The 12,671-nt window shown below is 37.4% G+C and overlaps 1 protein-coding gene across 3 annotated transcripts in view; it reads right to left on the reverse strand.

Annotated features, from left to right (window-relative positions):
• Positions 1-12,671, reverse strand: part of LOC661848 (uncharacterized) — an 89,003-nt gene that overhangs the window by 14,391 nt on the left and 61,941 nt on the right. For 2 of the 3 annotated variants that reach the window (XR_001575233.2, XM_008197552.3), the window contains exons 2-3: positions 5,800-5,928; positions 1,278-1,447 (exon numbers count right to left, since the gene is read on the reverse strand). Coding sequence is in view for 2 of the 3 variants with exons in the window: in XM_008197552.3 (XP_008195774.1) it covers positions 1,278-1,447; positions 5,800-5,928 (299 nt within the window). In the remaining variant the exon portion in view is untranslated. The remainder of the gene's footprint in view (positions 1-1,277; positions 1,448-5,799; positions 5,929-12,671) is intronic. The other variant, XM_015982194.2, reaches the window with a different exon arrangement.

A 12,671-nucleotide genomic window follows, 5' to 3' on the forward strand; every position in this document is an offset into this window, starting at 1 on the left:
TGTTTATGATGCATTTTAACCTAATACAAGTTCATATTGGTTCTGGAGGGCATACCAGTGCGGTCCACAATTCGGAAATTTATTGCAATAAAAATTTTCCGAAATTGGAAACTCCCATGAGGTTTATTATGACAAACGCCTTCCCGGAAAATTTAATTCACTTATTGATCACCGTAATTATCCCAAACTACGAATATGACTATATTTCTTCGAGGGGAAAACACTCACACTTTCGCTCGAGACGAGTGCGTGAGCTGCGTAAGAATGAGCAAATTTGCCTAATATTTATTCGAGTCTTAGGCCGCAATAGGAACTTTTCCGGATTTCTAGAGTAAGCCAAATCTATAAGCCGAGTGAACAAAACTACCGCCAAATTGAAATTCAGCTCTGGTCCTTTATTAAAATGAACAAGCTATTAAAACTTCTGCTCTAAACACAAACAAAACTTTTTACTCACGACCCGACTTGCAAACGCCGACATATTCCACGCACGAAAAAATACTCCAGCGCCAGCAAAATCAATAAATATTCAACAAATATTTTCCCGGAAACATAAACACAAATAAAAGCAAACACTGCTTTAAAATATAATTCCCACCGAAGGACTGAGCTTGTGCATAAATATGCAGTCGGTGGAGCAGACGCGTTTTGGGTGACTAGCCCACTCCCGATATGTTTATTGTTTCCAATCGATGCACTTAACTTTCGGCGTGAATGCAGAAGCTTGCTATATCTCCCTGTCCTTAAAATGCCCGGATTTAAGCTCGCATAAATAAGACGCTTCGAATGCGAACAGCTACATTGTGCATTTAAATGCCGCACTAAAATTCAATACAAAATTGATGCAATCGACGTTCTTTATGCTCGGCTTTTTCGTTCAAGTACATCTCGTCAGAGTGCAATAATGGAATTGAAACAGAAAGACCTGACCCTTGTCAATTTCTAAACACGGGAGCTTTGCACTTTTATGTTTTATTCAAGCGCTAACTAAATGTAAAAATATTATTAAATCGTGTCGCTACGTGCCATATTAAATGGGGACATTTTTTAATTGACTTTTGGTTTTATTATAAGACAACTTTTATTGCATGATAGTGGATATAAAACGCCCGGGTTTATAACTCTTCTACGCTTTTATTCGATTCAAAAGAAGGATAAGTACCTACATGAAGTCAAATGTCCTTAAGAATATTGTTTTCGTAATATAAAAATCGTAAAATTTTATAGGACACAAAGGCAATAAAGAAATAATTTTTGAAAATGTTGGGCTTACGTACCTGTGGACGATTCCATAACTGTGCATATGAGCCAAAGCAGAAGCGAATTGTCTTGCATAAACTCTTGCTGGGCGTTCTTCCAACTTCCCATAACGTTGGCCAATGATGAAAGAACAAAGATCACCTCCGGAAACAAGCTCGGTAACCAGATAGTACACGTTATCAGCCAACTGAAATAGAGAAAATAAAGAAAACATTTACTCGAATCGAAAATATACAACAGTGAAGAGATGTTTCCGGTTTTCAGATTTCAGGACGAAATTTATTACAACAAATATTTGTGTTTATTTTTAAAGTAAAGAGACGGGACCAATTATCTGAAATTCCCATTTGAAGATAATAAGTAGTATTTTTTGATTTGTGTTAAGGTCCCTCGTAACTGGCTGACCATGTGGCAATAAGTTTATTGGATTTGATCCTCGATTCTGCATACTTTACACTCGCGTTCCCCAAAGGCTGTCGCCAGCCGCTGAAATGAAGTTAGGGAAGGCAGTCGCCAATCAGGAAAAATATCATGCATACAGCGACAGATAATAATCTTTTTGGTATCGCATATGGGCCGCTGCTTGCAGAGCACGTATCGGGGCGAGCTGGGGAGGCTCATCCGCTCGAAGACGGAGGAGAAATTGAAAGTGCGGAATTAAAACACACGATACGTATCTCTTTAGCAACAAGGAGAAACGCGAAACGCAGAAGAGAGACGGCTTACGAGTCCCCGCACACTCTGCTGATGAGTTCCATCACGGGTATGCGATTACATCGGGTCCCGGGGGTGCCTAGGATCGCCTTACATGCCGTGTGACAGCCGAGCCTGCGACTCGATTTGATTAATCCCCCCATAAAAGCGATCGCTGCTTTCAGCTCGCATCCCTTGCGGCTCTAACCTTGTCCCATACATTTAAATAAAACTTGAACAGACTCAGATGCAACTGTCACAATCGGTGACGATGGCCGTAAATGTCGTAAATACTTGATTGAACGAGATGGAGACGAAGATTCCAAGATCGGAGCGCGATAATTAGAGCGGCTCCGGTTTCTCGCGGAATGTAAATGATGGTTACGTAATTAAGTCCGCTGCGGGACTACTATTAAATCAAAGTTATTGTTCTTTCTACGCGTATGGCCTTGTATGTCCTACCAGTGTCTCAAAAGTGATTAAAAGAGCAATAGTACGATAAAAATCCAAAAATAAGGTCTCCGTTTTCAACTCCAAACATGTAGGGAATCTATTTTCCCCAAACTATGTATAAATGGGGTGTTCAATGCTATAACGAAATAAGTTCAATTTTAGTCATTTTGAGAAAACTATAGAAACGTATGCTACAAAATCCTTTCTTTTAAATGGAATAATTGGTTTTGCAATAGATTGGTTCATTTAAATGTTATTAAATCATTTTGTTATACCTTATAACACTGAAAATTTGTGTGAACATTTATTCAGTGCAATAATGAGTTATCGTTTTTTTCCGTACAAGTCTACAAATTAATATTATCCGTAAGGTAATATAAAAAATTATAAATTAAATCAGGCATTTCATTCTAAGTGTTTTCCATAAATGTGAAGACAATATAGGGGTGGTTTTTATTAAACAAAATTGTTAAAATAGTCTTTCGTTCTGACTTGCGTTTACAGGTGTTTCTATTTAAAAACAATAATTAAAAATCTTTACGTCACTTTTAAAATACTATTGTAATAATTTTATGAATTTATGATCAATTATTCCTGATGGAAAAAGTATAAAAAAATTAAAAAATTTTAATGATTGCTACCCCTAATGTTCGCTAGAACGCTGATTTTAAGTTTCTAAGCTTTTATTAAAAATAATCTATTTTCAAATTTAGAGCTAGAGAGAATCTTTACAATTTTTTTATCACGAGCTTCCGGACTTATGATGAATGTGGAAAAAAGACAGTATTAACATTGGATGGACAGAACTTTATTCGGTTGAAAATTAAAGAACTTCTAATTTAAAAAAAAACTTACGTCAACTATTCATTCCAACAAAATCAAAGAAATAAATTCTGATTTACATTTCTCCAATTTGCGTTTTATACAAACTTTTATTTATTTATTTTTCAAACAAAATAATACAATGTTCTAACGATGTTGTTGTTGTATAGTTTACGGTGTCTTTTAGTTATTACCAAAAAAACATGCCATTCCAACATAAAACAGATTTGCAAATTATCAGCAAAGTTCTAATCTTTGTAACTCAAAACTCGTCTAATGGACTTATTTCGTTATAGTACTGAACACTAAATTAATTGTTTTAAAATACCAAGGAGTAGTCAATTTTTTTAACATCAACGACAATAAATTTATTAAACATTGATAATTTAAGAAACTTAAACTGAAGCAATTTTAGTTAAAATAAATAAAGTTACAGTTAGTTGTCATTTTCCGAATAGTTTAGTAACTATTAATACTAATCCACTTAATTTCTTTTGTAATCATAACACGTTATTTATTGGTATAATAACATTAATAACTGAGAGATGACTGCAACGTAATATTCTGCCTACCTTCCTACATCTAACATACATCGGGCTGTAGAAATCGAATAAATTTTCAAAAATTCTGTACCTGCAACTTCTACAGTTAATGAAAATTTAGAACTCGTAGCTGATGAAAAAGAAAAAATTAAGAGGAAAATTGGCTTATTGAAGAAAAATACATGATAATACAAATAATACATAAATGGTAAATTTAACCGTATTACAACAAAGAAAAAATAGTACTGAAGTTATTTAACTCATGTGGAATTTTTTGTGGCATTTATAGACAGATAGCTAATTCCATAGTGATTTTATAGGATCAAACGGGGTCTTTGGAATCAGGTAGGAATTTTTAAAACTTTTTTAAATGAAATGGCTATTTTAATGCGTTATGGAGATCTGAGGACTTACACATGTTTAGTTTTTTCAAGTCTTTCGGTATTTCGGAAAATTTGTTGTATCTTTTTTTATTTTCTTAAAAACACAAATAGAATTAATGATGCAGTTGTATTGTATTGTATAAGCAGTCAAAATACATGTCTCTTTTATGTATCGAAGAAAATTAGAACATATCTAGAGGAAAAAATAAAAAAAGTTTAAAGACAATTTCTTCTTTATTTACACAACACATTTCTTTTAAATTACAAGAACACTAACTTAAAAAGAAATCTTCCTAGTTACTAAGAAGGTTGACAATATTAACGCACTTTACCCAACTTTTTTAAATACAAAAATCCGCATAGAATCTAGACATAGTACTTACTTATTAACTTACTTTGGTGTTAACCTCCCAGTTTATTTAAATTTTTCTGTTTACCATTTTGTTTTAATTTTTAAACTAAATGAATGTGCGAAAAACTAAATTGACAGAAGATAAAGGAAAGCTTCCGTAGTGCTTAAGTAAGCCTTGCAACAGCACAGCTTTTTTACGTAGAAATTTTGCATGTCTTTCGACCAAAAGCATTTTTATTTTAATTTTTCCTACACCTTCACTTTTATTGTTGATTTTAAATTACGAGTACTTATTTCTTTTGATAATATAAGGATTAACATCATGGTACTCTATTTTAATTAATATTTCAATCACTTTTTTCGTTCATGAACAATTGTTTCAGGTGTTTGATAAGTAATAATAAACTGTTATCGTTTACCTGCAATCGCATTTTAATTTCAAAAGTATTCATCTTCTGATTAAATTAATTAATATAAATGTCTTTAATGATCACCATCATCCATTAGAATATTAAAATATTTAAGGTATATTCTCAGCAGTTTTACAGCAAAGCCGTAGTAACAACTTCATCACAGTTCGGGCGAAACAATTATAAAGGAATTGAAGTAATTAAAGCGGTAATAAATTGGCGTGTTCGTAGGGTGGCTAACTCCTCGGTAAATATATGGTGCAGTATCACAAGCAGCTGCCATTTGATGCGAGTATTACTCAGCACTTTGATCTCCTTTTACGACAGAGTGCCTTATTGCATTGTTAATGGTCACTGCTGTTATATTTGGCTTTTTATTAGAAACCGATTCCGATAGTGTACGCTCGCTTTGTAGCATTGGCACTCACAAAGTCCAGCAAAATATGTTCCATTTAATTGGAAAATAAAACCACGACAAATTTCTTCGAGACTAAAGGAAATAAAACCCAACATGAAATTAATTTAGCTGCAATGCCAAAATTTCATCCAAACAGTGGCAACGCACCTGATGCTTTGAGTGTTAGGACCTGCCGTGCCAAGATCCACATATAATAATAATTGATGTGCCCGATATCAATAATGTAATGTAAATGGAACAGGGCACAGACCGCACGCACTGTTATGATGCATAGCTAATTATAAGGGATAAATGCTGCTGTTGCAACTATAAACTTTAATGTGTTAGCGCCTGGGGTATTGTTTCTCTAATAATGCTGAAAGCAAATGTGGTCGCCTAGACAACACGGTATTCCTCCAGGATCATCTCGTAAACTGCTCAATGCGTTTGATAAATTTCGGACGGTCATTCTTCGCACATTGCCTACCTGCATGGTCTGGAAAAGAGACGCTATACAGGGGTGATTCAATGTCGACATTATGCGGGCTTCTCTGTGCAAGTTTTTTACGACGTACTTTTCCTTGATTTCTCTGATATCGATTATCTTCACCGCCACCTGCAACAACAAGAGGTTTGAGAGCTACTATCTATCGTCTACTGCTTGAAATAATAGCGAATTTTGTGCAAAAATTACCCCACTTAAGTTTACACGGGGCATTCACCCAATTTTCGAACGGTGATAACTAATAAAAAACGTTCAGCTAAACATGAAAATATTTTTTTTTCCAAGAAACTCAATTGTTAATTTTTCATTATTTTTTTCTTTAGCAGTCGTCTTAATTGTTGTTTTCTGTCTCCAATGATGCCAGCTTTTATTTATTCATTTTTCTATGGATGTAAATTTTTCTACCCTTCCTTATGATCACTCTGTATTTGTAGATTTCAGGTTCTTAGTTACATTGAGCAGCGAACAGCAAAATAAATATAAATATGGAATCTGAAGCTCCGAAAATAAAATGGACTACATTTTATGATTGTCATTAAAAGTTTAGTAATAAAAATGTCTAGTCTTCATTTTAATTTCAAACTTATAAATTTCTTGGCTCCTTTAATTGTAAAGTGCTATTATTTTACAGGTCCATGACCTGAAAATGTAATGGACATTCCGTTTCAGACTTTTAGAAAAAAATGGCAACAGCCTATTCACATTTTTTTGGAGCAAAATGGGGCACAAATTTATACATGATTTATGATAAAACCCAGTGACAAATTTAGTGCCAAAAATCTACTAATTAGAAGAAAAAAATAAATATAAAAATTGATATAAGAAGGGCGAGCAGCAATTTAAATGAATTTTTTCCCCTGCTGACCCACTTTCACGCATCGCCCCTCCAAGTGTAAACAAATCCGCTGCGATTGTGACTTGTGTCGCAAAAATGCTGGAAAACCCAATGCGTCCGGCACCTCCTGACGGAAAAGCCGGTCCGTCATCGTTTCCGGAAATAGCTCGTCCGCAGCGGCGAAGGTCTCGGCGTTTCCCCGGGGGCTTTTCCAGCCGCTGGTGTGTTGTCGAATTGACTTCAAAGCTGTTCTTGTTGGAAACTCGTTAGTGTTCAGCCTTAGCTGCGTTAAGTCTTTTTGTCCATTACTCTCCGTACCCTTGCCACATCGTATCGCCATTATTGCCGTGCGTTTCCCTAATTATAATCTAATCATCCGATGAGTTTTACATAATTAGGGGATGGTGCGTTTGATGATGAGACTGCGGTGGCTGCCGCAGCTCGTCCTACACGCACCATTTGCAATTCATTCTCAGAAATTGTTCCGAGAACCTAATGGACCGAAACTTAAAAGATTTTTTAATGATCGCTCCGGAGCCGGGACGAACAAACTCGCCATTGTTCCGGCGCGGATTAATTTTTGGTTGATATTGCAATGTTTTCCTCGGCAATTAATGTCAGGAGGGAATTTATGCCGCGTTTAAGCCGTATTGATCACTCTAACGAATTTATTTTTACGTTCGGTTTAATGGCTAATTTAAAATTAATGCGACCTACCAGAAAATTGCCAGGAATTTGACTCATACTTTCAATAAAAGGAAAATAAATCCAGGAACTAGACACGTTCGGACGGCCAGTGTTTTTCGATACATTAACATGCATGCAAATGCTCTTACAAACTAGTTATAAGCCCTTTACTTGTTAATAATTAAAACAGGCTTTGCTAATAATGGCCACTAGCGATTTGTTTTGTGTCCGAGTTAGTTTAGTTCGTCCATCATTTCGCCGGTCATTTGGTGCATTTGGTGCATTAGCAATGCCTAGTAATCCGTTAAAATGGTCTTGTGTACATTCACGTGCAAAATCCCAATTTGCAGTCGTTGCTTTATTACTGGTTCACTTTATCACATCGCAAATTTAGTCAAATCGTTTAATTTGCAAAAGTTAACAGCAATCAAACCTGAAATCCATCAGCCTTTTCAGATTTCGTCTCTTTTGGTGCTTCGCTGGCAATCCAATTTGAGCATTTCCGGTTTCCGATTTATTGGCTCTTGAATTAAATTTTAAATTCAACGACGGTCTACAAATAGTAGGGCTGTATATTCAAATTGCGAGATATATGCTGGGCGAACTCGAGGAGGGAATGAATTACAACGAAATCACTCTCTCCCTCCGCTGCATGGATTACAAACTCGAAATCGGTGCCACCGCCGGAGTCATTGCCACCACCTCCGGATTTTTCGGGTCATGTGACACGAAACGCGAGGGCTTTGTTATACGCGCAATTATTTTCTAATTAAACGTAATCGCGTTAAAATTATTTAATTTAAGCAAAGTACCGAAGCGGTGGAAAAAGTGGATGGGATGTATTTATTAAAGCAAAGATTATTTCAGATAACACTTCAAGACAATAATTAATTAATGCAAGGACTCTCCTTCATTAGCTCTTATCTCTACGAAAATGTCTTTATAATAATCTGCAAACAGCGCTTGTTACTTACTATCCAAAGCATAAAAAACCAATTAATCATATTTATTATGATTTCTTCTAATTTTAATTAAAAACATTGCCAAATTATTATTGTACCCACTTTATGTTTCAATGGAGAAATATTTGTTGAAAAAGTTCTACGGTGAAAATAGAGGAAATATAGAAAAATCAACGATAATACCAAATATTGTTTAAAAAAAGACCGGACTTTGTGTTTATGAGTGTGTCAGTTCAGTGGGGCGGGGGCGAAAAATATATTTTTGTGTTATTAAAGTGTCGTGGTGATGTGAATGATGTAATGAAAGTGCAGTAATTAAATTTAATGGTTGAGAGAAGTCTTGGAGCCCATCTGAAGCTCGTTAGATTTTTAGGAGCGCCTTTGATAATTCGGTTTTAATTAATTTAAGTAATTTTGTGTTTTGAAATCGACGTGTTGAAACAAGACTTATAATTTACGATCGCGACGTGCTTCTGCATGGCCACATATTTCTAGCAGACGCGCTGAAAATATTCGGAACTCGAAACGACTGAAACAGTTTCATTTAAATCCGTTCTCTGGTTTATTAGTTTATCGAGTTTTATTAAAATTCAGCCGTAAAAAGTTTCCAACTTGTATATGCTCATAACGTATCGAGGAAGGGTCAGAGGAACCACCCCAATGAAGTAATCTAGTCGCTTTGTCGTCGACGTACCGGTTGATTTTATGAGCGTAACATATGAGAGCCGGCAGAAGCACACTTTTGATAAAAGCGTTTCGGTTGCATTTTTACGAATTGCCGAGGTCCCTGATGAAGTCCTTTATGGGATGGTTGCGGACTGGGAAGCACCTCCACTGCTGACGACCCCGTTTTATATGTTCACCATAAAAATTATCAATCTCCACTGAAACAGTGAAGCAGTCGCTATCACAAACATAAAACCCTGATGCGGTTTTATTGCCGACCGCCCCCGATTGCTGCCGCCGCATCTAATCGAAATTAGTCACCCGCCACCTGGGGCATCGATGCTCATCGCCTTCCAAACGATAAAGGACCGAATGACTCACTGCAGAATCAATTTATTGATAAAATTACGACCGCACCAAAGGGTTCACGCCGCGCTCTCGAATAAAACCAAAACTTACAACACACCGCCAAATCAAAAATCCACCGCTTAAACTACCACCCACAGAAAAATTCTGGTTAAAGAGAATTTTAAATTTGGGTATTCTTAGTGCACTCTGTGGTATTCCAAGTTTAACCCCCTACCAAAAAATTAGAAGACAGTAAAACTTATTTCATTTATTTTTAATACTGTGATGGTCTCATCCTGTGGTCCTTACCTTTTTAAGCTTAAATTACATCTGACAAATGTAATGATAGCGGAAAAAACGGGGGATCACAGTAGATGGTATTTTGCGCGAGTTTGGTTTGAAAATCGGCACTTATGCATTATGCATAATTTGATGGAGTAAGAAAACAATTACCGATGACGAGAGGCTGGAGGATATGGAAGCGGAGGAGCGGCGTGGTGTTATATTACATTCAGTGTAATATCTTCATAAAACTGGGTGACTTGTGTAAGGGTGTGCGTATTGCAGGTGTCTGAATGCCTGAGAGGCTTGACAAAAGAGCTCCCGGAGCGTCTGAAACACGTCTTCTAGATGTCATCGTTTCAATGCTTGCAAAGACACGATCGTTCCATTCACTTTGCCCAAGCGTACGCGAATAAAAGCCGGCGGGCTTGCAGCCCTTTCCGCTCGGGCTGGTGCCGAATTCAGTGAATTTCATTGCGATCACGTGATTGAGCTTGCTATTTTACAAATTAATCAAATTTATTCAAATTATTTTCTCAAACGGAATAATGAGAAAATCCCAATGTAAGACGGAGATCTCGACTGTACCTAAAAGGGATTCGGAGCGCCGCTTTCTCATATTTGGAATAGCTGGAAAGAACGATGTCGAATGAATGGAGATCGTGTAGAACGAGCGAATTTGTTCGGCAATGCGGAAAGATATTTTAATTTATAATCCTGTCGGATCCGAGACTAATGCCTTCTCGGCGTAAAGATTAAAAACTTTTGTCACTTTTAATTTTTCTTTTCTTGTATAAATAGGCGTCACCCCCGGAACCGGAAGCAATTCCGACTTAAACGCCGTCGAATTAGCGCCGTTTCTCCGCGCGAATATGTCGACGGGAGTTTGGGCTTCCGCTTCCGCCGACGATTTGCATAATATCCACATTGCACAAGAGCGAAAAAAATCAATTAACGCGAGCCGGCCTTATCGCATCATGTCGGAGCAAACAAGACGGCTGGCTCTTCATACCTCGTCCAAGCCCCAACAGGGCAACGCCAGGAATGTTGGACCAGAGGAGAAAACTTTTTACTTATTATTGCATCAACTGAGATGTTTACTAAATTACAAAACAGTTTTGTTTTACACTAAAAATTTGGTATTAAGCTCGTCTTATAGGCCAGCTTTTGCACTGCGTGCGTGCGTGTAAGTTTACAGCAGGCGCGGCCAAATTACGGCCTAAATCAGTGTTTGCCTCCACCATCGCTGCCTTGCAGCTACTAATTAAAATCATAATTATGGCTTCTGTAGCACGATACCGGCATATGAAAGAGAACCCACGTGATGTGTTCATACGCGTCGAAAAAGTCGCAACAATTCACTCAGTTAACAAATCGTTTGACAATCTGGCTAACAGCAATAAGCACGACTTTGTCATCACTTCTGTATGCGAATAGTTTCAGTTCAAGTCGCTGCTGCAGAGTGCTTCTATCTAAACAGATGCAATTTCAGGAATTTGTTGACTTTAGTTGTAAATTCGCAGCATTTCATTAAACTGAAACGACGACATTCGATTCCGTCTTGGACGACGGAGACGCTGTAAGTATATCCTTGAGTGCTAAAGAACATGTCCTTTTTACATCCTTGACAGATAACCACTCCGAGAGCACATCTAAATTCAGGCGCTGCTCTATGCGGAACTGCGCCAATTACGCATTTTTTTAAATCGTTTAAATTATTTGTTCTTGAAAATAAACACCATAATGCAAATTCTTGTCTTTGAGCTTTCTCCCACTTATGGAACATCTGTACGTTTTGTGATGGGAGAGATGAATGATTAACAATTCGCGAGTGGCGCGGTGGGTTAAAGTACAAAACCTGCGTTCCCCTTTGATAAATTCGGCAATTTGTAAGTAGCAACAAACGGGCCGAGTAATTATTTACGAAAACAATACATCTTTGTGCGCTTTTGTCGCGTAATATCGCATATTAGTCTACTCCTTTGAGTATATGTTCTGTATCTGAGCGGACCCATCTCTTCCGTAATAAGTCCGGGTCGTGAGTAGTATCGTCTTATAGCACCGTTTTCCCACAAAAGCCAAGATTAATCAAGGAGTTTTTGTCGCGTATCTGTCCGGGGCAAGTGTAGGAGCGATGAGAGAGATGTTCCGGGAATCGGGCGCTGGAATCCAACAATGGGATGAATAAGAGCGCCCTGCAACTTTAAACAGTTCGCATTCGTCTTGACGAGGGCGCAAAAACTTTTGGCGCACGTCACGCCTCCATTCATCATGCGAGAACAGTCGGCGCCGCGCCGGGATTTTATTTAAATTGATCATTGAAAAACATAAAAGGTGTCGTTGAGAAATGGATTCGGCGGCGATGTTGGCAGGCGACACTGAGCCGCCTCCAGTTACCGAAAGACGTTGAATTGACGATAATCTTCGCGAATATACAGACACGAAAAAATACAACAGAAGATTTATTCTGCTTTTACTTTTTACCAAATAATTTAATCGGCTCGCTATGGTAATAAATCACAATCGGCAACCCGGCGGCTTACAAGGGGCGCGAATGTACATTTAAAACATTACAAGTCAAACAAGGAGGGCGCATCCAAGATTTATCCAGTTTTTACGAGAAAAACACAAAAATAGAAACTTGATAATGGCCCTTTCTCGCAGAACTTACTCTCCTGCATCAATCAACCAAATTTTTGCCGGCACTCCGGAAACCAAGACTAAAGGAAGGATAGCTTTAGGATAGCAGTTTCAAAATCAATTAAAAAATTATTTTTAAAACAACTCTCTTCTCTAATTCGGTTAGAAAAATTTTAATCGCAGTTTTTTCCATTTTTTCCTTTAATGGTCGTTTTTCGGCATCGATCGCTTTCGCTTGGCGGGTACGAAGCGGATGGACGTTTCTCATAAGTCGTCCACTTCTTGAGATCCGGCGAGATGTCAAAGAGATGTGAATGAGTGTTTGTAGGTGAGGTGGAAATCGATATGCTTTCACGTCAGCGCTCATCTCTGCGCTTGAATTGTCGGTGCGATTTGAAAAAGTTATGCGAGTGTGCAAAGCAGCGGGAATGGCC

The sequence above is a fragment of the Tribolium castaneum genome, chromosome 3 (assembly GCF_031307605.1).
Source record: "Tribolium castaneum strain GA2 chromosome 3, icTriCast1.1, whole genome shotgun sequence".
In the NCBI taxonomy this organism is placed as follows: Eukaryota; Metazoa; Arthropoda; class Insecta; order Coleoptera; family Tenebrionidae; genus Tribolium; species Tribolium castaneum.